The sequence below is a fragment of the Lepidochelys kempii genome, chromosome 7 (assembly GCF_965140265.1).
Source record: "Lepidochelys kempii isolate rLepKem1 chromosome 7, rLepKem1.hap2, whole genome shotgun sequence".
In the NCBI taxonomy this organism is placed as follows: Eukaryota; Metazoa; Chordata; order Testudines; family Cheloniidae; genus Lepidochelys; species Lepidochelys kempii.
The window spans coordinates 20,584,853-20,612,112 of NC_133262.1; the positions used below are offsets into that span (position 1 = coordinate 20,584,853).

Below are 27,260 nucleotides of genomic sequence, written 5' to 3' on the forward strand. Positions count from 1 at the left end.
TTAAAACTTCGAGAACGCACACATTCAAGTGTATTACTATGCTCTGGGAAAAGCTACTTTCTTTACTGAAAAAAAGCACAGTTTGAAGAGAAGATGAAGAAATACTGTGAAGGGCGAATAGAAGAATGTATTTGACTTGTCTTTGAGGTGCACTAAGCATGTATCTGCCAGAGGCAGGACCAAGCTGTAAAGTTCAGATCTGAATCCAAGTTTCCCCAAAGTTTGGGAGCGTTTGGAGCCAGTGTTTCATTTGGGTCATTTTAGACCGTGAGAGGGAGAGAGAGAAGAGCCAAAAAGTTCAGAAGAGTTTTCCTAAAATTCGGGAATTAAGCTTTTGACTAGAGATAAGGTCAGGCATGGCCTTCACATGTGGTACTAAATATCCTCAAAATTCCATGGGTTCTTTGGTGCAGATTTAGATTTGGCCTTCTCTCTAACTTTTCTATCTCTAATCTTATCTCTACTATTTTCCTACTGAACTGTGTGTTGAGCTCCCTTTGCCTTGCAAACTGAACTCTGGTGCACATAGGCATAGTTTAGTTTCTGTGTGAAACTAGACTAAAAAACAACTGTGCTCAGAGAGGGAACATTTTGTTGAACAAAAAGAACACAGCCATGGAAGGCACGTCATATCAGCTGATTTTTTTTTTTTGAGGCCAGAAGGCTTAGGTTTTAATCTAGTTAGATAGGATTCATAATGTTTGCTGAAAGATGATCTGAAAAGTGATTATTTATATTGGTTAAACTGAGATGTTCAACTTTGCCCTACCAAGAGCCACAATGGCAGCTTTCCAAGGGTTGTGATTATTTTGCATAACATGGATCAGGCTGCAGCTGGCCTATCTTTTGCATAGAAGACAGCTTCATGTCACAGCATGCCATGCTTCATCTTTATCAAGATGGAGAAGGTGGAGGCTAGCATGCTGGGGTCTGTATTCTCCACTGGCAGCCCTTCCATATTAAAGACATGGACAAGTGTGGGCCATACCGTACCTCTCCAGTGTGGCTTGCTTTATCCACTGTATGTTAAAATAACTTTCCTGGAGCCAAATCAACAAAGCAGATACAAAGAGAGTGGCCCCCAACTGAAGCCACCGTTTACTCTTAAATGTTAAACTTTTCTCTCTCTGTGTCTCACACACACACACACACACACACAAAGTAACCATCCACCCACCATTTGTGTGGTCATTCTTACCTCAATAAGTGAGCCATCCGACTTTAAAATGCGGATGACCATGACCAATGGGATGCAGGTCATGGAGGAAAGGGCAAGAACCCATCCCAGGCCGATGGACCAGTCAGGGTATGTGTAAACTTTGTTGTAGGTCAGAGGTGTATACTTGACCAGAGAAAAGATAAAGCACGCCTGTAAGGGAAGGAAAACAAAACGAGAAGAAGGGTTATAGAATAGGTACTAGCATTGTGGATCCACTGCAGCTTACACACGATAGGGTATCACTGGGATCCAGAAAAGGAAGGCAGTAAAAGGCAGCACTGGCCAACTTTGCTAAGCATTTTAAACCATGGGAAAGACATTCTACACTGAAATTGTTACAAGAGAGCTTTATATGTGCATATTTATGTAAATAGCCAGTTAATAGATATGGTCCCAGAAGACAGCACTCAAACATGTAGCACAGTTCCTGCATTTTGTAGAACCAGTAACACTTGTGCATTGCAAATGGAGTTCTCTGTGCAGTTCTTTACTTTATCTCCTAACACTGAGCAACTTGTCCTCCAGCATAAAGATGCTTTATTTCAGTACTGGTTACTTTGCAAGGGAAAGATATGCTCTTCCCCCTTGCAAAATTAGGAAAACTACTTATTTCTGCTCTGCAACCAACACTAATAGGTTTTGTGCTACAGTCTGTATGCCAGGTTCTTGGATGCTCCTTAAATCAAACAGACACTTAACAGTGAGGTAGACTGCCATAAGCCCAGTGAGTCAGGTCTGCACTGCATGGGCATCCATACAGCACTGGTTAACCTCCAGAGTCCTGTTCCATCGTGCAGTGATCTCAGTGTAAACCCAATGATGGATTATAAGGGGATACGCTTTTCTTTTGTTGTTCCAAAGTCCTGGTCAGGATATTATGACAGTACTCTTACAGTAAGTATCTCCTTACTCACTTACATAGTCACTCAGTAAGTATCTCCTGAACTCCCCTCATCTGTGTTCACTTTGAACAGTGAGCATGGTGTTAGCCAATACATATATGATAGGTGCCATACATATATGTTAGGTGTCAGAAAGACAGGGAGGGAGATCACTTGTCAAGACACCTACACTCAACACGCAAGCTCACTTGCTTTGACAGTAAGGAGGTTTTATACCGAACATGTGATTCTATTGTGTTGCATTAACATGCATCAGTGAGAAAGGAAATATTTTCTCTCTGTGTGTGTTTGCAAGAAAACAGGAAATATGAATATGAGGGGGACTTGATTTTCTCCAGCCACTGCCTTGCATATAAGAATTCTGCTGCATTGAGGCCATGCTACAGCTGTCCACCTCAAAGTGTCAACATTTACACACCACTGGCATAAAAACTTCCAACATCTTCATCAAGACTAGCTGACACTGCTCCACTATAGATTTAGAGGGGTTGATATTACTGTCTATGCTTAAGGTTGCTCAATACTTCCCAGTATAAGATCCTGTTTTCAGATGTTTTATAACTTTACCAAACTTTAACCATTTGGGCTGAAGTTTTCCATGCTGAGTGTCTGCCTAAAGTTGACTGATAGATATTGATTGATTGGAAAATTTCAGCCAAAATGGTTCAGTCATTTCTGAAGACAAGGCGAGGAAAAAATATATTGTTTTGCCCATTTTGAAAAATTCTTGAGATCTTTTCTTTGAAATGCTCTAATGCCCCCCATACTTTGGTGTAGGGACTTGGAATTTGGCAGGAGGATGGCCTTTGTTTCGGACTTTTACCATCCCCAAGAAAATCTGCCCAAATTTGGCCAAGTTATAAATAAGCCTTTGAAAAAATCATAGTTAACACATGTTCAGCAGAGACTTTCTAGAGCTCAACACTAAAAGCTCCAACGATTCCATCTTCACTGACCATGCTCAAACCGCTCACAGGTCTTAGTGCTGACCAGACTGTGCATATACCATCCGCACAGGGTCAGGCACCGGAAATCAAAATAGGGAACCTATCTCTGCTCTCAGTGACAGCCCCCTGCTGGTCCTCAGACAATGTGGAGGAGGCAGCTGTCTAACTCTTATACAGATGAGACAAAGCTGGGGGGAAAAGTGGATTGACACAGGAAGCCTAGTGAGACTGTAAGTAAAGCAGGGAGAGGAACTGTGACTGGGACTTGGAGCTGAAGGGAGACTAGGACTGGCTGGGCTAGGAGCCAAGGACAGGGAGCTAGTTAGAGAGGAGGTGAGGCTAGGTGTGGCTGGGTGGGAAGGCTGGCACTGGGAATCAATGAGGGAAACAGGGTGGGGTAGGGTTGGGAGTCAGTTGGCTCAGGGAGAGCATTGAAACTGGACAAGGAGCTATGGGGAAGACTGAACGGACAAGGTAACCTTGCACAGGCAACCTTCATTCTGGCATTTCCTAACGTCTGAATGCCTGATTTTGCAGCATAGCTTTTTGTGTTATATATAATACTAAATGAGAAATGGAGCATTTCCAAACTGCGTGTACCCCTTTCAGTTGGGTACCTGCACACAGTGCCCTCTGGGAAGTTCCCCCTTACTGGACAAAAAACCAGGACAAAGGTTGGAAGAAGAAACATGTGCAAGATGAGAAACAGTGTGATTCTGTACTTACCACGCAAAGAAGTGGTGTGATTACAATCCAGCTCCATTTCATCCAGGGACCAGGTCTGTATCCAATCATATCTTCAATGGCATCGTAAATATTATCAGCGCCTGGAATACATAGTCACTTGGTGATTTGGTGAAGAAAAGAGCATTATCAGGAGCCTGGATATGAAAGCCACATAGTATAGGACATCAGTAACCAACTGGTATTGCACTAATACAGCTGCACAGTTGTGGCTGAGAAGGAGCTGAAGAGGAAAAATAGTGGCTTGTTTTGAGTCTATGGGAGCTGTTTGTGTTTAGAGAGGAGTGTCTGTGGCTAAGTGCATCAGATGCACTGTTTATATTTTCATGGATGCTAATTTCCATAGTAAAGAGGAAAGGTTACATTACAGGGCTGTGTACAATATTGTTCAACAAGTGTGATGTACAGGAATTTCAAAAAGGCCGCGCATGGTGGCACTGAAAGGTTGAGGGAAGTCTCTCTTCTCATACTGTTGCAGTAGAATACTGCGTTACTACAGCAGAATACTAACCCCAGAACTACAATGGAAGTTGGCAAAAGTTTTGCCTGAGAAAGGACTGAGTAATAACTGATACAGCCCATTTCAATCTAAATTTTACTGTGGTTCAATATGAAGTAAAAGAATAGTATTTATAATTAATACTATAATATTAATAGTTCATGAAGAACTGTGGAAATGACCAGTCATAGCCAGTCAAAATGGCAACATAGATTATTGTCAGATTTAGGAAATCTGAATCACCTAAAAATAACCAGACATAATCCATTTTCTGTAGGCTCTCTCCCATCTGTTTTCTATTTGGCTGGCTTGACCCATGTAGAGATGACAGTTTTAGAAGATAGGTCTTTGAGACACAATCAGAGCTTTTCACTATCGACCGAAAGTTCAGCTCTGGATGTTACATTTACACATGGGAATGCTTAATTGTGCATCTAACTACCAATGAGCATGCAAAAAACATTCATTTCTGTATGAAAAAATTGGAGGCTGACTTGAGCCCAGCTGAAAATGTGGCCCTCGGAATGAAGAGCAAAATGACAATAATGGCAAAATAGCAGGTGCTTCCACAGACTAGTCAGGAATGGATGGTTCAGTCTGCTGAATGGTGTCTTGCTAGCTTTGACCAGCAAATAGGTAAAACTTATGGACTCATGATAAGATTCATGTTAGACCTAGGGATCCTTACTCACCATAAACCCAGGCTACAGCAACACATTCAAAGAATGCAACCCACAAAAGGCATACACCACTAGCTGCATAGTAGTCAAAGAGTTGAAACACATACATGCCACCCTGTAAAAGAGATACGCAAAAGGGTTAGGATCAGTCACTAAAACCCTGAGTGCTCTATACTCAATTCAAAATAAAATAGCCTTATGAACAGAAAACCATGCTGTACCAAATTCTTGACTGTTTATAAAAAGTAAAATTCTACCAAAATATCTTATTGCTTTTTAGCAAGTACAGATGTCAATCAACTATTAAAGGTTAGTACTTAGCATTAACCTCCCTAGAAAAGATGCTTGTTTATCACTGAAAGCACTTTAAAGCAGAAGCTTATTGATTAAAATTAAGCCACTTAGTATAACCGATTGAGACACTTAAGTCTTTCCTTCTTAAAGATATTTTTGTACGGGCATTTATAGAAACATATGAAAATAAATAATTGGTCTTTAACATAAACTCCTCTAATGAGACTAAAGTCATCTCACTAGGACAGGGGTGGGCAAACTTTTTGGCCCGATGGCCACATCTGGGTGGGGAAATTGCTTGCAGGGCCGGGGCAGGGGGTTGGGGTGCAGGGGCGGAGTGCGGGAGGGGGTGAGGTGTGCAGGAAGGTGTTCAGGGCAAGGGGTTGGGGCAGAGGAGGAGAGCGGGTTGTATGAGGGGGCTCAGGTCAGGGGGTTGAGGTGCGGGATGCAATAGGGGGGTACCTCCCCCAAAGCTCCCATTGGCCGCGGTAACCCATTCCTGGCCAATGGGAGCTTTGGGAGTGGTACCCACAGGCAAGAGCAGTGTGCAGAGCTCTCTGCCCTCCCACCCGCCACCCCCAGGAGCTGCAGGGACATGGTGTGGCCGCTTCCTGAAGAGGTGTGGTGCCACGGGGGTAGCAATCCCGCGGGCCAGATCCAAAGCCCTGAGGGGCCGGATCCAGCCCGAGGGCCGAGTTTGCCCACCTCTGCACTAGGAGATATTCCATTTATGAGTCTAATGGAAAGATTTCTCAGCATGACCCCTCCCTCTCTCTCTCTATTACTTTTAAATATTACACAGATCTGTCCAGTTTCATTGCCACATATTGCTCTAAATGTGCTGAATTGTAGTTCTATATGGATGTAATTTTCTTCACTTCTTATGTTAGTTTCACATTAACATTTCTGGACAAATTGTCAGTGTATTCAAAATGTCAGTTATGGACATTATTTTAATTCTTACAGAGATCCCTCAGATTTTGTTTTAAGTCTGATCTTCAAAAGAAGGCTTGTGTTATTTCTAAGATAAATATCACAATAGTGCACTCATTGGAACAGATTCTAGGCTTGCTTATACCAAATTAAATCCAGAGTAACTTCACTGATTCAAATGTCTGTAACCAAAATCAGAACCTACTTCACTGAATGGACTAGATGGAAGCTGTACACCCCAACACATCATGCTAGATTTGAGTTTAACAATCTCAACCTGTTTTACAATATGCATTGAAGAGTCCTACCACCCTTTTGATAATTTGGGGCCAGATTTCTGGCATTTTTACTCATGTTGTATAGTACCTTAGACACCACGATTGAAATTACTGAGTTTCCTTGTGGAGGAAGTTGAGCAATGGTATCGGAATCTGCCCCACAGTAAAAATAATATTTTACACTAATAAGAAATACTTCATTTTAAAAGATCTTAAAGTACTACAAACTTGACTCAAATTTTCACTTGGGCACACACAATAATGTGCATGTACTTTGCAGAGATCTGATTTAGATACACAAATCCCACAACTGAAGTGCAGCTGTGGTGAAAGTCAGGAGCTACTAGTCAACAGTTTAGGTCAAGAGGGAATTTGGCTAGGGACAATGTAGTTACCCAGCCAAATTGCTACTTCATCAAAGAGAAATATACAGCATAATAAACAAATTTCGCTAGAGCAGATGAGTGAATTTATCTGGAGTTATTAGGATTATATATATGTTTTAAAAGTTTCAGAATCAGAAATGAGATGCAAAGCTCTTTAAAGTAATCTTTGGTTTAAGCCCCTTTCTGTCATTCTTGTTGCATTATGAAAGGGGTGATTAATTTTCAAGCTTTTGTTTTGAAAAGATTTTCATTCCCAAAGTCTTTAGCTGTTCTTCTGCACCTATCTGATTAGGAAGCAGATGTAAACTAGGTTATACGGGAATGACAGTCAGATTTTCCATCTTTTTATTTTTTTTACGTTCAGACTAGATATGTCATATTGCTGAGTAGATGCTTCTGGAAATTCCAAGTGCTTTATTTTTTGGCTTGCAATGAGGCATCATTGGCTAGTGCAGTGGTTCTATACTGTGACCCCATTTTATAACAGAAAAAAGGTTTGGGACCCTCTTCCTATGTAGCCATAAAGAAAGGAAGGGTAGTCATATATCCATGTAACTGTTCATGACATCCCCTCTCCACTAGTTGAGAACTAATGGATTGGGTGTCAGAAGTCCTGGGTTCTATTTCACTTCCCTGTGCCTCTGTTTCCCCATCTGTAGAATGGGCATAAAGATATCTACCTCCCTTTCAAAGCACTTTGACATCTAGGGATCAAAAGGGCTATGTAGGAGCTAAGTGGTGGTGTTCTTCTAAGCTGTTTGCTTTATGCCATCTGATTCACAATGTCAATGAGGATACATGCTGATAGTAAAATAAATAAATAAATATATTAAATTAAATTAAATAAAGCACGCCATCATCAGCATTACTTACTTCAGTCACCATAGTTAGTCCCAGAAGATAGCTAAGGAAACACACTATAGCAATGAAGATTTCCCGTCGGTAACCCTTCCTTAGGAAGGATGGGTACAGATCAACTAGTGACGTGATCTGTCCTTCAACTTCAACAAACTAAAGGGGGAAAAAAACAAATTGAAATATACACAGTATACATTTCATTCTCTTTTGTCTTAATTAAACACCCCCTAGGAGCTCTGTATTTACACATTAAGTTGGTTTTCTTATAAACATAAACTAGAAGGCTAAAGGAAATGAATGTGATGAGAGGAAAATGGTCATGTGGCTTTTATGTTGTAGATGTTTCTGATGAACAAAAAGTGCATGTGAGAAAAGAGGTAGAGAAAAATACTCGAAAAGCTAAACCTGAACTGAGGCAGCATCTCTCAATCTTTGTCTTCATTTGATGTGCTGGTGAAATTTATATACACTGCATAGTTAAAGTACATAATTAGGGACAAATTCTGTTTTCAGTTATACTGGTGAAAATTCATTCAAATTTTTTTTCTCTCCACAAAACCCCACTTCCCCAATTTGTTTGTTTGTTTGTTTCATCCACCTATTACATCTTGTCATAAACTTAGACCCCACTCCTGCAAAAATTTGTGCAGATACTTTACACACTGTAAATAGACCAATTATTCAGTAACAGTATAGGGTAAGGTTAAGATTCTGTCACTGGTATTTTTAGTAAAAGTCAGGGAAAGGCCACAGTCAATAAACAAAAATTCACAGAAGCCTGCGACATGACTTTTACTAAAAATACCCTGAGGCAGGAGTGGACAAACAGAGCAACTGCTCCAGCCCTGCTACTGCTCCTGTGGTAGGAGCTGACCACTGCTGTACCAGCCCCAGGGGCTGACCCAATCCTGGGCGCTGCTCTGGCAGGCAGGGGACTGCTCTCGGGCAGTGGGCTGCTGGTGAGCTGTTCGACAGCCCCAGGGCTGACCTTGGCCGCTGTACAAACATAATACTTAGCCCTCCTTGAGTGCAGGGGATTGGACTCGAAGACCTCTTGCAGTTCCTTCCAGTCCTACAGTTCTGATTCTTTACATATGTTTTTACATCTCCTAGCATAATAGGGCCATCTGGTTTGTGACTGAGACCCTTAGGTGCTTCTCTAATAGCTGTAACAATACAGCCACTTTACCGAGGGTAGGTAAAATATTCTCACTTGCAACATAAACCAAAGTCCTGAGCAGATCAGCTAATATCTTACTGTGTCTAATTCAGCATCTTAGAATAGTTTTTATTTTTTAAAAATTATCTGTATGTCCTTGCAACTGAAAAAATGAATGTAAGACAAATATAACTAGAGTTGTCCAAATAAAACAAAACCAGACTTGGGGAAAGGGCTCTAATTTATTGACAGCCAGAAGAACTTCATGACCTGCATCTGATGAAGTGGGTATTCACCCATGCAAGCTTATGCTCCAATATGTCTGTTAGTCTATAAGGTGCCACAGGACTCTTTGCCACTTTTACAGATCCAAACTAACACAGCACAGCTACCCACCTGATACTTCATGTATGGGAAAATGGACCATTTAATGGTGCACAAACAAATCTAATAGAAAGAAAGAAATCAAGACAGCCAAAATCTGCTCTCATATCTGGCACAATCCAAAGCCCACTGAAGACAGCAGGAGCCCTTGCATTGACTTCCATGAGCTTTGGATCAGGCCCTTATAACGGTGACTTCATTGAGCTGCATTGATGTAACTGAGAGCAGTTTGGCCCCACTGAGTTGTCAATAAGTAAATGGTTCATCCCACAGTCAGTGACATCTCGCAGAGAGTTCATGAAGTAGCAATATTCTGGTGTATATAAATCATCCTATCCTTTGCATTAATATACTTACTATGTCCAGAAACTTCCTTTAAACACATTGTACTCTGTACCCTTCACTAATATGGGATAGCAGCTATATTACTGGACCATCTAGCCATCTAGTGGTTAATACTGAACGCTTGGTTGAACTCCTATTTGAAAGTCTTATGTAAAACTGTTTTTCTTTTTACATGTAACCCTTCCCATTGGTTGGATTTGATCTTAAGATGCTCTGGCATTCCAAAACCCTGCTTGACTGCACTCCAAAAAGGGGGAGTGGAGGAAGAGGAAATTAAGCGCTCCAATTAGTTTCAATTATTCTACACAGTGAGGAGCTATTTAAAATTACTAGACAGCTTAAAATTTGTATAAGCACTTAGTTGTAGAACCACAGCACTGGACATTGTAACATTCAGTTTGGAAGGGACTGAAAGTCACTTAGTAGAGTTCAAAGATTAAGCGGTAAAGAGCAATTTAGAACACATGCCACACTTTACAAATTGGAGCGATTAAGCTGGTAACAACCGGGAAAAAAACCACTTATGAATCTCTCCTCATATAAGCAAGGATTTGAGTTCAATAAACATGTTGCCTTTGTTGAGTGAATTTTTATAACGTTAGCGGAGTACAAAGAGTTGCCTGTTGCTCTGAAACCTTGGGCAAGCTCAGTTTATAGTTACTGCGTAATCCTTGGTTGCCTCTGTTTACTTGTGACTATCTAGAAATGATTAACAGATTCCTTTGTGGTATTTATGCTGCTATTTCTGTGAAAAAAACTCCTCTTTGAAAAGCACTACACTACAACAAACTAGGTACCTTGTAGTTCACACCAGCAGTGTCCACAAGGAGCAGTTACACCACAACGTTTTGGTGCGCTCTGCAATTCACTCCCGCATAGTCCACAAGCCCTACCGGGCTCAGAAACCTCCGTGCCAATTGATTTCAATGGCACCCCGCCCCTTGCAGGCACAGGCCCTAGCTCTTCCTTACCTTTGTGATGAGTCTCTCTCCTTCACCAGACTCAGATAATGTTGCACACCAACCACAAATGGTGGTGTGTTGTGGGGCAGCATTTGGGCCAGGGTACATTGCTCTACCCCTTGGGACTCCCCCGGGTCCCGACAACAAAACCTTAATGCACAAGATCATGCTGATCCTGCCACCACTAACTTATTCATTGTCTCTACGTAAGGACCAAAGCAGCTTCTCCATTCAGACGCATGGGTTCGCAGCACAGGCACTTCATTTAAGCAGCCTCATTGGTATTTTATTATTATTTTTAATTGCCCCATTTATAATGGGGTTGCCATTGTTGGCATCATGGCGACAAATAAGACATATATGTCCATTACCATGATTACTAACCTGGCTATCCAGTCCAAGCAACAGAAGCATAACAAAGAAAAGGATAGCCCAAACGGTAGGCACCGGCATCATGGACACAGCTTTTGGGTAGGCAATGAAGGCCAGACCTGGACCTAGAGGAAGAGAAAGAGAAAATAGGAAGGGGGGAAAGGGAATGGAGATAGTAAGTACTCCGCTTGTGCCTAGAGGTAGCTACACACCAATGCAGGGATGCCTGGTTCCTTTCAGATAAACCCAAACCCAGCTGGAAATACCAGAAGTGAAATTGTTTGGATCTTTCATCTGACAAAGAAGCACGCATGACTACAGCAGAAGCCCCAAGCAAACCCAAAGGCCATCGCTAACCGACCACCAGTTTTAACATCTGTCTCAAACATGCCAGTAATGGATCACTTCCTGCACCAGCCATTCAGGAGGTGTAACAGGAATGAAGGGAACTGCCCCAGTAGAATGAAGGAATCCTGTTTCTAGCACACATGATCTCTATTTGAGTGGAGGGGGTGGACAAGAGGGAATCTGCTCCAAATATTCTCCTGAAGCTTCAATGCTGCAGCCAACTCAACCTATCTTTCTGAAAACACAACTCTCTCATGCACCTTCCTTCCAGGTTTTGGTTTACACTCCAATAGCCAAGCTCCTTAGCTGCTATGAACCACCACTGAAATCAATAGCGCTGCCCCTATTTACACCAGCTGTGGATCTAGGCCTATGAGTTCTCAAATGTGTTCCCTGCTGTTTGGAAATTATACTAATAACAATGATACTACTAACACGCCGCCTTAGTCAGATTCTCCTATACCACTAGGCTTCCTAAGTCGTGCCATAACAAATCTGGGTACTGCCAACAATCATGCACAACCACTAGACCAACTACACATGCTGTACACACCCACAGACCAGGGACTAAAACCTTGGTCCTTCTGCTCCAAAATCACAGGCTTCTAAAACTTAAGCTAAAGGAGCTTCCCCCATAGCTAGCAGTAACAGAATGTGCCTTATCTTCTCTGTGGCTCAGCTAAAGGGCTCACTCTCACACAGAGCACCGGCGCACTGCACTTCTATGTTGTTTTTCACAGAAGTTCTCATCTGGTGTCACACAAGTTTCAAGTAACACTTAGTTACACATCATGAGAACTTTTGTAAAGTGAGTATGCCATCTCTGATTGGGCGACAGGGGCAGAAAGAATCTGAAATTTGCTACTGGTTTAAAAGTGATCTTGTAATTTTTACAGAGTGGGGAAATCTTGCAAGGACAGATTTACATGCACATTAAAATCTGGAGGGGTTTTTTTTTTGTTTCAAAAGAAGGTGGATTGGAGTGTTGACATCTTCCAGGTTTGGTGAGAAGATTCAAATTAAACTTGTTTTTCAGTAGGGAACATTAAAGTCCGGTAAATCACAGGAGCAGAATTCTCTTGTTTAATCTGCATGGAGAATCGCTACTGACGCTCTTCCTAACTCCCACTTTTCCTTTCCAACAAGAAAGATGGAGAAAGGAGCAAGGGAAAGAAAATATGAGAGCAGGAGGAGACATTTTTAAATTAAAAGAAAAATTTAAGTAATTTAAATAGAAATAAATACAAATTAGCCAGCAATTGATTGATTAATTTTATTTCATTAATTTTTAAAAAGAAACATGTCTGTGGTTTTATGTGACAGAAAGCGCGCACACACAAAATTGGCTGAGTAGCTAAAATTTCTGGGGTTCTGCGTTTCCCTCAATCTCTGGACATCATGTCTTCTCTCAGTAAAAACTGAATTCCCAGCTAGAACTGCTATTAGATTGCATTTGTAGCCAGTCTGCGCAAATGATGAGACAGATGTAAAACTGCTATTGCTCTCTAAAACTCACTTAAAATGTGTGTGTATGTTAATTTCTGATGACAAGTGCTCTATGCTCTGTGTGTATTTTTCTGTGAAAGCAAATGTTGAACTATAAAGAGAAAAGTCCATGTAAAATAACATAACATTTCTGGCATCCTTTCAGTTTACTGTAAATCATTGAAAACTGCATTTAATATGGAGCGCCGTTCCACTGAATAATTATCTTGTTAAAACGCACTTTGCTTGTGGTAGTTGTTAAAAGCTTATTAGAACAGTAATAACCATAGTCTAGTTGTTGGCCACTTGCTGATTAAATGAAATATTATGGCTGGAATTGTACCCAGTTGGCAGAAGGAACCATGGATGGTAGACAGATTGAAACAATACAAAATATGGAGGCCAAACCTTCTCCATCAGCTGACAGACACAATAGTCAGACCAATTAATCTGAATCAGTTTGCAAACGGCGTTAAAACAAAGGAAGTCTTGCGATGGCTTTATCACTGGTACATACTGTACATGCAATATATCTTTCATCCAGCCAGGCACACAGACAAATCCAGCACAGATTAGCCAGGCCTCACTGTGCTTCCTTTGTTCCCACATTGCGTTTCTTAGGTTAAAAAAAAATAAATGCAACAATGCTTTTCGCTTTTTTTTTTTATGTAATGTAATTGGAAAAATAAAGGAGAAAAATGAACTTAAAAAAATCAGGCAGTTTGCCAATCTGGGGTGAGAGATGGCGGGGGAGACAGACCAAATTCAACCCTTGTGTAACTCCACTGAAATCGAGGAGTCCACTTTGCCCAATGAAAGATAGGAGTAGCTCCCACTGCCTTTTGATCTTCACTACTCATATCCTACCAAAGGAGAATTCAGCTCAAGACCATTACAGAAAGGGTGAATTTGGCGGCGGGGGGTGGGGGGAGTAACTAAGCAACAGTGTGATGCTAGGGTTCTGCTGTCAGTGAACTAGATTGTGCCTAAATCACAAGAATAATCCACTGAAGTCAATGGAACTACAGGTGTGAGTAAGGCAAGTGGGAGGATACAGAATGGCGGAATCATCTGGTTGCCCAATACACAACTTCCTATGCCAAGCCGCAAAATCAAGTTGCAGACGCTCATGGCTCTCTCTCTCCTTTTCCTACCTGGAAGGATAGTCCTGGATTTGCATACTGGCAAAATAAGGGTTAAAAAAAAAAATTGGGAAGGGGGCGGGAGGGGGATATATGTGGGGGAAAACCAACTCTATTTAAATTTCTCTTTGCTGGTGAATGGTTTCAGGATGCCCTCCCTAGAAAGTCAAGTCGCCTCTTTGACAGAGACCAGGTAGAGCGCAGGCAGCAGTAGTACAAGTTTCCCCCCACAGCCAATGTTCCCTCTAATTTTTAACAGGCCGTGCGTGCAAAAAATTTCTTTTGTGACACTGCCGAAGCAACAAAAAAAAAAAAAAAAAGAAAAAGAAAAAGCCAGCGTCCTGCCGCCGAAGCATGTGCCCAGCTTCAAGGGAACAGGGCCCACAACTCCTGCCAATATCATGGACTGAAGGAACCATCTCTTCGGACTGAGAGGGGTAAACCACGCTCCCAGGTTTATTCAATTCTTGGCCTCTCGGCTTAGAATGGCAACGAGTATACCAACTGGTACCACTTTCGACGGCGGTTTGTTGTGATTTGGATACCTGTCCATTAGACATGAGCCTAAAACCACCACATGTATATACTGTGTAATCCACTGAATAGCCATCAGATGGCTACAACTTGTGGCCACCGCCAACCTGGGTTGAACTCAAACAAACTAAAATACGCACCAAAATAAAGGATTAAAGTCCAGTGTCTAAAACTGATCAGTGGTGCCACTTTAAAAATATCAAATATCAGGGACAAAGGTGCCCACTTAGCAATGGATTATGTCTTTTATTTTAGGTCAATTACAGTAAATTTTGAATAAGATTTTTTTTTAAAATCTGAATAGAAAAAAATGCCAAATATGCAAAATGTCTTAGATTGCATCTGAAATAAGTGCTTAGCTGGTTAGGGTGCATTCACCAGGATTATTCCCTTAGTTTGTTCCTGTATGCAAGTAAAGCAATCAGTGTCTGATCAAAATTACCTTTATGGGCCAGATCCTCAGCTGCTGTAAAATGGCATTTGCTCTATTGATTTCAATAGAGCTAGGCTGATTTACACCAGCTGAGAATCTAGTAGTGTTCCCAACATTTGTAATTTCCTGTAATCTGTAATGAGTCTTTGTGATTCTTAAAGATCCAGCTCCAGGAGTTAATGTAATTATAAGAGAATCTCATCTTTTATTTAAAAAAAAAAAAAAAAAAGGAAGTAAGTTTCTAGTCTTCCTGGTTACAAAAAACAGCTGAAAAACATGACTCTACAGTGAAAAATTGAACCCTAAAGGCTCAAAAAATCAGACGGAAAAGAAAAAGCACCCAAAATGTATTATTAGTCTTTTAAATCTCCTGATTTTTAAGCCAATCTCATGATTTTGGGGGCCTGACTATGATTTTTGAACACCTGAGGTTGGCAATACTGATCTAGCTTGGTATAATTGTTCACCATCATTGTGACAGCCTAAAAGTACCACTCATGCCCGCAAGTCCTATAAAGTCTGTCCAGGGGAAAGATGTAGTCTACCTTGTTCATTGTATATTCACAAGCTGGATGTACCCTCTCTCTGATACATGTGTATAGCTGAATGACAATGGGAATAATTACATGCAAATCAAGGGGAAAATATGTCTCTGTAAACAGTTTCAAAATGGACATGGCACAAAGAGTATCAGCTTCACCTTGGAGCTAGATTAAAATGTAGAATTGCAAGAGTTGGTGTCATGGTGGAAGGGATTTTCCAAAGAAGCCTATGGGGTTTAGGTGTCCAACTTCCTTTGCCTTTCAATGGGATTTGGGCATCCAGTTCCCTTATGTCCCATTGAAAGTGCCAGACTTTATTCCTACGGCATCTCTCACCGGTGGGCAATCATAGCTATAGTAACAAGAGGGTTGGTGTAGATTTCCAAAACAGATTGACATGTCTGGACTCGAGACAACAAAGTGTGTGTGGTCCTTTTAACTAATCTGAGCTAAACTTTATTAACGCACTTTGGAAAAATGTGTTCAATCTGCCACACTAATTAAGGTAAAGTAAGTCCTATGTTAATCAGCTACCCACTACCGTTCTAAAAGAGAACCAGACTAACATGTGCGCATTTAATTATTTTTCTGATGCTTGTGGGAATTCTTTTTTTCTTTCTTTTTATTTTATTTTATTTTATTTTGTTTGGCTGATTTAGTCCGCAGTACTTTGCTCACACACTAGGTGGCAGTGCCCACCACCACTGCCACCGATACCATCGTACCTGACTCTGCCACATCAGCAATGTTCACCCCTTGCTCTTGTGCCATGAAGCCCAGGACGGAAAAAATTGCGAAGCCAGACACAAAACTGGTACCACTGTTCAGGCATCCCAGCAGCAAACAGTCCCTAAGTCACACATATGTCATGGAGCAAGTTAATTCAAAAAAAAAATTGAACCCATTGTCCCTACTTATTTACATCATTTAGCTAAGACACTAAACCCCCTTGGTTAGAGACTTGCCTGTAGCAGTTGTATTTATACTTGTTGTAGCTTCCCAGGGATGTCATTGCTCCTAAACAGATTGCATACGAGAAGAAGATTTGTGTCCCAGCATCTATCCAGACCTAAGAGAAAAGATGGAAGAAAGCATCATTAATGTAGGCAATCCCTATAGCAACGTGCATCACAATCAGTCTGTCATTCAGGCTACGCAACAACAAAAATTGCTCCCCCGGAGACACGTACTGGGGCAAAGCAGGAGAAAAAAAGAGAGCATCTCATTTTAAAATGACGACGTTGTAGGGAAAAATAAATCATTAGCATCAGAGTCCACTCGAAAACTTCACAGCTCTGTCAACAGTTCAAAAATCCCTGCCTGAAAGGTGGTCTATAATTCTAGTTTGTCATTCAACCGATCCTTTCCTTACTGCAGAACAATCAACACTCTCCCAAGAGAAGGGACAACACAGAGGCCCCTGTAAAGTCCCGTATACACTTGTATCTGCTGCAGTTCAGTGAAAACCAGCCCACAGAGTCACTGGACTGCAGACACGAACACCATGACTGCCACTTTTCCAAATGGCTCCATGCTGCTGCCCCAACCATACCTTTCAACCATAGGTGGCACAAGGCCAAACACTGCCGGTGCGGAGGGGACACAAGCATAACACAATGCATTTCTTTAACATAAATAACACCGTTACTAACCTCAGTTCATGGCTCATCATCCTGATGGTATTAGTACAATAACATACAACATACAGTATCATTACAGTGAGAAATTCCAGCTTAATACATTTGTGGTAACTCCTCCATCTATGCCTGACCATTCACAGCCATGTACTTCTCTCTACTAACACCTGACAAAGGTAATGGGGACCATCCAGGGGGTCTGAAAGGGGGGAAAGCAGCAGCTTTGCAGCACAACTCTCCTACCATTGTCAGCATCATCCACCTGAAACACAGGGATCTCCTGGTGAAAGACGAGCCTTTTCAATGGGGAGTCCATGATAACTTAACCCTGGAGGGAGCTATGCTATCCTGGAAGAGGGGCCTGGGAGTTAAACAGAATCTAAATCCTTCCTGTGTTATCCATCATCACATCTTAGGGCATGAAGCTTGCGGCTAATAACTCATAACAATTACATGCTACCAGGGACGGAGGTAAATGCATGTCTGAATGGCTGGTGTAATGAAGGCAAAATCACAGAGACTGTCACAAAAGTTTCTTTCAAGGATACCTTACCTGCTTCCTTACAGGGCCCAAATCCCCTTGGGCTTTTGATATTTTACCAGATAATCATTAGACAAGAAACAACAAAGAAAGGGATTTTCACCCTATCATGCCTATGGCCATCACTTTTTAAAAAAATCACGGTTATCATTTGCATTTGTTTTTTTGCTATTGGTTAGACAGTTTTGCGTTTCCCATGTGATCACCACTGGGCAAAAAGCTAGTGGTCAAACTTTCACTCATTGCTACACCAGTACCATGGAAATGAATAGTCTTTTTCTTTTCTAGCTGTAGCTTGTGGAGGAAAAAAAGATGCAACTCCTCCTACCCAGTGCTAAGTCGCCATCTCCCAGGCATTTTCCCATGAGTTTACATGAGAAAACAGATTTCTTGCATGTTTGCAATGGTTTTCATTTTTCTACTACTCTGTTCACTTCTTTCCCCAATGTCCTGCTCCTGAGAGGTGGTGGCAGAGTGAAACAGATACTCACAATTGCTCCTTGGTGTGCCATCTGCCATGCTCATATTTCTCTCCTTTCTTTCGATTCCCTCCGAAACTAAAGACTATCCTCCTAAAAAAAACGTATCTCCCTTACCTTGTCCAGAGCCTAATACCAACAAGAAAGCTGAGATTCTATAACTGGACAGAGTCTACAGCCTCAGAGTCCTTTGGCACAAAAATACACACACGGAAAGATGCATTAACACATTTAACAATGACCTTTTCAACCAGATACAATGGAAAAATACAACCAAGTTTTAATGTCCACGCTATGTTTGGATTGATAAAGATCACGGGAAAAAATCTACTGTTGCACCACCACCCACCTCTAAATGTCCCTCTTGTTTCAGAGCATGGGAAGTCTCCCTGCTCCTACTTACTGGCCCCATACCTGTGGATCTGCTAACCGTGATACATCAGGGTAAAGGTAAAATTTGATGCCCTCTGCAGCTCCAGGCAGGGTGACACCACGGATTAACAGCACAATAAGCATGATGAACGGGAATGTAGCGGTGATGTACACAACCTGCCAAAACAAAGTGACAATATGTAGAGTCCTTGACAATTAATTTAGAAACAAAATATATAACTGGTGTCCTTTCGACCCAGAACCAAAACTGATGGAGATCCAGGGATCTGAATTCAAATCCCCCTTACATTTCATGAGGCTCAAATTTGTTGGTTGATCTGGGTGTTTAAGCACATTTTTAGTTAATGCTCTCTTCCACTCTCAACTGTCCTCTTGGCTTGTAGTGTTCAACTGATGCCTTAAGTTCCTCCAATCTTCGATCTATGCAAAGATAACAGTCTGGCCTGATCTGTCTCCAGAAAGTGGCTATCTGCATCTCCAGGGAAAGAGGGTGCTGGAACAGGGTGGTCTGCCTCTTTAAGGACCACAGGGCCTGAAGCTGGCCGCTCTGTTTGGAAACAGTGCTTGTCTTTAGAGGAGCTGTTCCTGCCTGGGAGAGGGGGTTGTCCAGCCCAGCTGGGAAGGGGTCAAGTGATTCCTGTAAAAGGGCTGGAAAAGTACTGTTGAGGGGAGGAGCTGCAGGAAGCAGGGTGGATCCTGAGGTGGGCCCTGGAGCAAGACCTGGAGACGCAAGGGGAAAGGCCCCTGAACCCTGGAAGCAAGCTGCGGTCAGGGGAATAGCTTTGTTTTGGTGTTAATGAGTTATTTGTCTGAAGAATAAGCTGTGCCCTGAAGGAAGAGCCTGAACACATTTGGGTGAGCATTCGTCCTTCCCTGGCCAGCAGCCTACAACCGCAAAGGCCTTTTCTGCTAACTGTTCACACTAGTCATAATTTCCTCTTTGCCCCCCTGCCAGCTTCTCTTACCACAGGCTCACCTTTGGCAGTGAAGAATAACAGCCACCACTGCAAAGGGTCAGTAACGGGTTACGTCAAGCTTCTTTTGAACCTTCCAGTGGAGGCTCTTCAAGTGCTTTACAAAAATAAGTGAATTTAGCCCTCTCGTAAGGTAGGTAAGAATTATTTTGCAGATAGGGATGCTGTGGCCTAGAGAGACTAAGAGACTTACCCAAGGTCCCTCAGTCAGCAGCAGAACCAGGAAATGAACTTCCCAGACACCTGCTCCAACCACTCCCCTAACCCATTGCCTCTGACATGTTCTGGAGAGCAACTTAAGCATCTTCCACCTATTCATCTAACTACTGGGAGCCTGAATGTATGAAAGGTGTCACAGGCACAGGAACTAGGGATGCTGCAGCAACCCCAGGTTTTACGCAGGGTCCCGGCTGCCGGCCCCGCATCTGGGGTTCTGGCTGCCGCCTCTCCCCCCCACCAGCTCTGGGGTCCCAGCTGCCGGCCCCACGCCCAGAGTTGAATCTCCTGTACTGCTAAGCACTGTGCTACTTACTGCTCCTCTATCAGGCCAATATACACGTCTCTCTCATGACACAGGTGTTGCCATGTATCTTGCTAACAGAGGGGCAGCTTAGATATACATGCAGGGACCAGTGAAGTCCATGAGGACTGAAGGCTTTGCAGGCTTGTTCTTTTGCCTGAGAATACTGCTGTCCTCTGTGTGGATTTTAAAGGCACTTCTCAGAAATAAAAAGGAATCCAGCTGAAAGGCTTTGGCAATGTATTGGGTTAGTGAAAGAGCTGTTCACCTGTGGAGACTTGAGTTTCATCCCTGACCCAGGCCACAGTGCAAATGAGTTTGGCAGGCTCACCCTAGGAGAAACAAACCAGTCCTCATTTTGGTATGAATGGCAGTGTCTGCTCAAGAGAGATGCTGGACTAGAACAGAAGGGGTTGCTGCAGGCTGGGATTGAGGTATATTATCCCATGTGAAGGCTCAGGACTAGGGTGCGCTGGTTAGCATTTAGAACCTTTGTATGGCTCAAGCCGATACTATACTCCTCATTGGAAGCATTAAATCCACTTCACAATTTTTCAAAGGTGATTTTCTTTTAAAAACAAAATAAGAAACTCCCCTTCTCCAAGAGATGCCTACACCCTCCTTGCCCACAGACTGGCTTTCCCATTTGCAGCTATAAACATCTCCAGCTCAGAGGAATAACCAGCAGAATCTTGGCAAGACAGAGTATGATACAATAGTTCAGAACTAAAGACTGATTCACCCAAACCTTGTAGGCACTATCTTCAAAACGTACGGCTGAGGGCTTGCCCAGAGGGGGGAAGCTGACTGGCATAGCTCTTCCATAATAACCCACATTCTACCCTGTTCTAAAATAAAATGGACTTTATTCCATAATTACTCTGCTTTGTGAATGGAGTAATTATTCCAGAATAAAACCACGTGTATGCTAACATAGCGTGTCCACACAGGGAGCTATTCAGGAATAGCTATTACAGAATAGTTATTTCAGAATAGCTATGCTGATCAATTTCCCTAAGCAGAGAAGCACTAACACTCTATTGCCAGGCAATCTCTGCCTTCCAAAAAGGATTGGTTTCTTCCTTTTTTCAAATGGAGTCAAATGTTTCTGCCAGGTAATTACAGCGCTGCTGCCTTATTTAAAATACATTTTTGTTTTTCAAAATTTAACTTAATCGGGGAAAAGCTCCTGAGATGCATCCACTTGTCTTTTAAGTGTGTCCTAGGAGAGTAACCAGGAGAAATCAGAGCCAGCATTGATATAACTCAGGTAGCCAGACTGATAAAATTCAAAGAAAACCTTTTCATGCATATGGGTTTTCTTCCTTTTCCTCTTGGAACGCAGTAATATTTTTCATTGATAAATAATATGGCTTATAACATTAGCCTAGTTTCAGAGTAGCAGCCATGTTGGTTTGTATTCACAAAAAGAAAAGGAGTACTTGTGGCACCTTAGAGACTAACTTCAGCTGTAGCTTACGAAAGCTTATGATCAAATAAATTTGTTAGTCTCTAAGGTGCCACAAGTACTCCTTTTCTTTTTGCAACATTAGCCTAGTTTCATCTAAAAACTTTCGAAAAGTTATTTACTTTTTGTCCTGTATGATCCCTTTTTATATAATCTTAACCCATAAAAATCCCTGCTCTCTAATAACAAGGCTGTGTCTGCATTCACAGGAACTCAGTATTACACAATGGACTTTCCCACTGCAGGGCAGGAAAACCCCTGCATGACTGAAGGAGTTTTTAGGCTCCAGCACTCTATACAAAAAAGTCCCCAAAACACTGGGCTATTATTTTTCATGACTGTTTCTTTTGTTCAGTATATTCCAACAAGATTTTTTTAAATGATTATTTCCCCTTCAGGAAGTTGTTAGTACATTGGAAAGCAGTTAAGTGTGTAAGAAATGATCTATAAAATTAAGCTATGGGCTAATCATTCATCCAATAACTCCAGGCCTACATTAAGAGTTCTGCAGTTTGCTTTGGCCTGATTCAAAGCCAATGAAGTCAAAGGGAATCTTTCCACTGACTTCAATGGATTTTTGACCGGGCCCTGTGTCCTCAAAATACAATGGAGGAACAGACAGTAAATTCTGATTAAGTTCTGAGATACACCTAATTTCCAGAAAAACCTGTTGGTTATTTGATATTTTTTAACCGTTCCTTTTTGCTTTTTTACCTTCAAAAGGTTCAGCATTAATTCCCTGGTGCAGAAATACAAGGGCAGCGGGAACATTTCAGAGTCCAGTCTTGCATTCTTTGTGCACTGCATACTCCATCTCAAGTCTATGGGAGTTTGGGATGCACAAGAAAACATACCCACAAATAGATATTCAGCTGTTGAGATTTGCATTGAAAAACCTGTGAAAGTTCCCAGCAAACCTCTAAATTTTTCAAGTCACTGCAGCCCTTTGACCTTCTCAGACTAGCATACACCCTCACTGATTTTGATTATGCTGGTATATTATAGCAGGTGTTTGGTTTTTGTACACAATAAGCATCTTGGAAAATCTTTTGGTGCTGTCTAAACTGTGAATCAAACAGACATCATGATCGCAAAAGGTACTCAGGAAGTGTTTGTTTCCATTCTACTATTGCTGAGGAGATTACTATGCTCTCTTTCATTAATACCCTTGACAAGCCAACTCAACAGGTCATGCCAATCAGTGACAATAGGGAATAAAACCATCTTCAGTCAGTACAGATTTAGGGGTGCGGAAGCTGCTCTTTGGGCCTAACACTGGCAGGAGACCAGAAGAATAAGGCACCATGTTTTTAATGAGGCCCTATGATAAAGTCAAAGGGAGAGAGAAATGATGGTACAGAACCACTACCATATATTTAAAGAGGCAATAAATACCAGGCATCGCCTCATTAATCGACAGTGTGGAAACTTCTGTACTTTGTTCCTGGTATGCTACTGGAATGGAATGAGGTTCAGATGCTGTCTAATTAATGCCATATGGAATGGCGTGGTTTTGGAGAGTGCAGTGGCAAGGGCATGGGGGAGGGAAAGAACCACAGATGGGTCCCATTCAACAAAAACCTTGGAGCACCCAATGGTCTGGAGTCTGTGAATGTTTAACTACTGCGGCCTTCAGCAGGCATCTAAAATATAGACTCTAGATATCAATGTTGTTGAACTCAGCCCTGAACTCAATACGCCTAATAGAAAACTTCAGAGAGGAAGGTAGGCCCTGCAGTGAGAGGCACACTAGAAATGACTAAATAAACAGGGAATAGATCTGAGTGTCAGAGTAGCCCTTGGACAATGACTCTGGAGAAGAAGATGGTGCTGCTGTTTTAGGACGAGCATTTTCATTAAATAAATGAGTGCTTAAAGTTAGTTTCCTAAATCTGTCTTGGGGAACCTAAATACGTGGGCAGATTTTCCAAAACTGCTAAGCATCCAGCATTTCCCAGTGACTCCAGTTTATCCCCACTGTGGATCCACTGATTCCAGTGGCACTGCACCAGAGCTGAAGGTGGCTCTGTGGGTGACAAGTAATAGAAGCACACAGTGGTATAACTATTATTATTATGTGGGAAGAGGCAAGTAGTGTACTGCTCAGGAAAGCCTGAGGCACCCTCACCAGTTCAGGTAGCACTGGCTAGATTCCATTGTCTTAAATGGGCGTGTTTAAAAGGCTTCCTGAGTCATCTTTATATGATTCTTGATGCCATTCCATTAACATCCGCTTGGTTCAGAGGCATTCTGTACTATGGCACTGGCCACTGCCTTCCAACACCAATCAAGTCCATCTCTTAGTGTGAAAATACATTTTTCACATGGAAGCTGTTATTATTTATTGACAAAAGACACAGCCTATTATTCACTGTACTGCTGACTTTTCTAAGGTAGTGATCGTAAAGGGGTAGACAGAGCACTTACTTTCCCAGTAGACTTGACGCCTTTCCAAATGCAGAAGAAACATATCACCCAGACAAAGAGAAGACACAGTGCTAGATCCCACTTGACAACACCGATATCATCAATCCCTGTAGACAAGCTCAGTACGTTGTGCCTTAATGCGTGAAAGGAAAAGAAGCAAGACAAAGATGCAACAAAGCAGTTAGTCAGGAGTTTTCTTACAAGCTCTGCAATTATACACACATTACTTATGGCAATGACTGGACTGGCTGCACTTTAATATTGCAATCTTATGAACATGTACTTGCCTAACTCAGCATTACTCATATGGGTAAAGGTTTGCAGGATTAATCCCCAGGTATGTCTGCTGCCTATAGGATTCGTCTGACCAACATACGATACAGCATCTTAACCAAGGCTCCTTTTGGAAGCTAATGATCATATATGTATGTTGTAAGTGTTGAAGTTATTTGCTATAATTGTTCTTCATGGAGATGGAAGCCAGACCTCTACTGGCATCTCTATCATAGAATATCAGGGTTGGAAGGGACCTCAGGAGGTCATCTAGTCCAACCCCCTGCTCAAAGCAGGACTGATCCCCAATTAAATCATCCCAGCCAGGGCTTTGTCAAGCCTGACCTTAAAAACTTCTAAGGAAGGAGATTCCACCACCTCCCTAGGTAACGTATTCCAGTGTTTCACCACCCTCCTAGTGAAAAAGTTTTTCCTAATATCCAACCTAAACCTCCCCCACTGCAACTTGAGACCATTACTCCTTGTTCTCTCATCTGCTACCACTGAGAACAGTCTAGAGCCATCCTCTTTGGAACCCCCTTTCAGGTAATTGAAAGCAGCTATCAAATCCCGCCTCATTCTTCTCTTCTGTAGACTAAACTTCCCCAGTTCCCTCAGCCTCTCCTCATAACTCATGTGTTCCAGTCCCCTAATCATTTTTGTTGCCCTCCGCCTGACTCTTTCCAATTTTTCCACATCCTTCTTGTAGCGTGGGGCCCAAAACTGGACACAGTACTCCAGATGAGGCCTCACCAGTGTCGAATAGAGGGGAACGATCACGTCCCTCGATCTGCTGGCAATGCCCCTACTTATACATCTCAAAATGCCATTGGCCTTCTTGGCAACAAGGGCACACTGTTGACTCATATCCAGCTTCTCGTCCACTATAACCCCTAGGTCCTTTTCTGCAGAACTGCTGCCTAGCCATTTGGTCCCTAGTCTGTAGCAATGCATTGGATTCTTCCGTCCTAAGTGCAGGACCCTGCACTTGTCCTTGTTGAACCTCATCAAATTTCTTTTGGCCCAATCCTCCAATTTGTCTAGGTCCCTCTGTATCCTATCCCTACCCTCCAGCGTATCTACCTCTGCTCCCAGTTTAGTGTCATCTGCAAACTTGCTGAGGGTGCAATCCACACCATCCTCCAGATCATTTATGAAGATATTGAACAAAACCGGCCCCAGGACCGACCCTTGGGGCACTCCACTTGATACTGGCTGCCAACTAGATATGGTGCCATTGATCACTACCCGTTGAGCCCAAAAATCTAGCCAGCTTTCTATCCGCCTTATAGTCCATTCATCCAACCCATACTTCTTTAACTTGCTGGCAAGAATACTGTGGGAGACCGTGTCAAAACAGCCTTGAAGCCATAGTGTACTTGTATGTCAATATCACCCATAATGTCTGACACAGACTTATTCAAAAAGGCCACAGTACATCAGTTTTTAATTTTCAGTCTGTTACCGTGACTATCATTATGGGGATCAGAGACAACAGTGTGTCAAATTAACACATTAAGGAGTTTGGTTTGCAGTGCAGAGCCTGGATTTGTTACAATTTCTGTTACCCTTTCCATTTATCTTGGCTCAGATGCATACAAACATTACTGATGAAGGCCAAGGGTAGTCAAAGTCATCACAAGTAGGTCCTTGTTTAGTTGACCAAGGATATTTGGTAAACTTTATTTAGTTATTCAACTTAGAAAATAAACACAGATTTCTACTGGGGAGGCAAAAACATGAGCATCAGAACAGCTAGGTTCATACGAACAAGTTTTTATTAACTTCTTTCTTTTGTCAATTTCCATGGGTAAGAACAAATATTGAAATAAAACTACTTCCTTTACTTTCTCTGGCAATGTACATGCTCCAAATGGCATGTTCGTCGCTTTTTCTAACATGAACAGGCTGTGTCACACCTTTACTCGCTGCCTGCAATAAAGGACCAAATCCTGAAGTCCTGATTCAGTTTTTTACTAATTCCTTACTTGGGCAAAACTCTGCTGAAATCAGTGGGCCAAATCCTGAACTCCTCATCATGCAAGACTTTCACTGTCGTCAATGAAAGTTTTGGCTGTGTCAGAACTGCAGGGCATTGCCCACAGACTACTTTGTTCAATGAAAGAATGCTGCTGAGTTTTGTTTTTTGCCCAATGATGAAAGTCAGCAGCCCAAATCAGGAGTGCGAGGGGCACACCAGGTCAGGGTGTCTGCACACACAGATGAGGTACACAAGTTTAGTGTAAACAGATTATCATCAGGATAAAAACATTTACCAAACCCTGCGAGGTCATAGCAATCTGATGCACTAAGCTCCCCGCTCTACCCACCCCCCTAGTGTGTATCAAGGTTATTTGTTCCCAATGGAAAAAACAATAAAAATTAATAAAACCAGTGATCTAAAAGTGCTATACATTTTTGATAATAAAGAGAAACTGACCAGTTTAGAAGGCCCAAAATGGTTCCCTTTTTTAATATTAGCTTGCAAAATTGTTACGATAATTTGAGCATGTGTGTGTGTGTTCTCAGAACTAAATGCTTTATATTTTTTAAATATTGTTTGAGTGTATTCAGTACTGTGGAAAAAGACTAATGGGACTCAATAGAACAGATGCTCCCCAAACAGTGTAGCTACTCAGTAATGAGGAGCAACCCTATGATAACAAACAATTGTATAATTCTGCAGTCCTTGCTCATATGAGTGAGTCCTTACTCACTGGAGTCAGCAGCAGCAGGATCAGGCCCGATGTGAGTATGTGGGAGAAGAAAATGAAGAATTTTTAAGGAGACCAAAGTTCAGTTTCAAGCTCTCATGGGGTTTTTTAAATAAAGTCCAACTTTCTAAGCTGAAAGGTAGTTTGGAATAAAATGCTAATAAGCAGCCAACATGGCTTGGTGCAAGAAAACACTGAGTAGCCTTTTTCCTTTTGGAAATTGGAGATCTGTGAATGTATGTGGCATGTTTCATGAACCACTCTTTGTTCTTCTCTTATAGATTCAAAAGCAGGTGGCCATCTTACCTAGAATGTGACCCAGGATTCTGGGCCCACATTCTATGGAGGAGACCAGAATCTGCTATTAGGAGCCAGGTAGGTTTCTCTT

General features: G+C 42.0%; 1 protein-coding gene across 3 annotated transcripts in view; it reads right to left on the bottom strand.

Moving 5' to 3' along the window:
• Positions 1-27,260, bottom strand: part of SLC6A6 (solute carrier family 6 member 6) — a 73,583-nt gene that overhangs the window by 7,797 nt on the left and 38,526 nt on the right. For all 3 annotated transcript variants that reach the window (XM_073351301.1, XM_073351300.1, XM_073351299.1), the window contains 9 exons: positions 23,886-24,018; positions 18,518-18,652; positions 16,412-16,515; positions 16,172-16,296; positions 10,975-11,087; positions 7,756-7,893; positions 5,004-5,106; positions 3,795-3,895; positions 1,199-1,369 (listed from right to left, as the gene is read on the bottom strand). In XM_073351301.1, the coding sequence (XP_073207402.1) occupies positions 1,199-1,369; positions 3,795-3,895; positions 5,004-5,106; positions 7,756-7,893; positions 10,975-11,087; positions 16,172-16,296; positions 16,412-16,515; positions 18,518-18,652; positions 23,886-24,018 (1,123 nt within the window). The remainder of the gene's footprint in view (positions 1-1,198; positions 1,370-3,794; positions 3,896-5,003; positions 5,107-7,755; positions 7,894-10,974; positions 11,088-16,171; positions 16,297-16,411; positions 16,516-18,517; positions 18,653-23,885; positions 24,019-27,260) is intronic.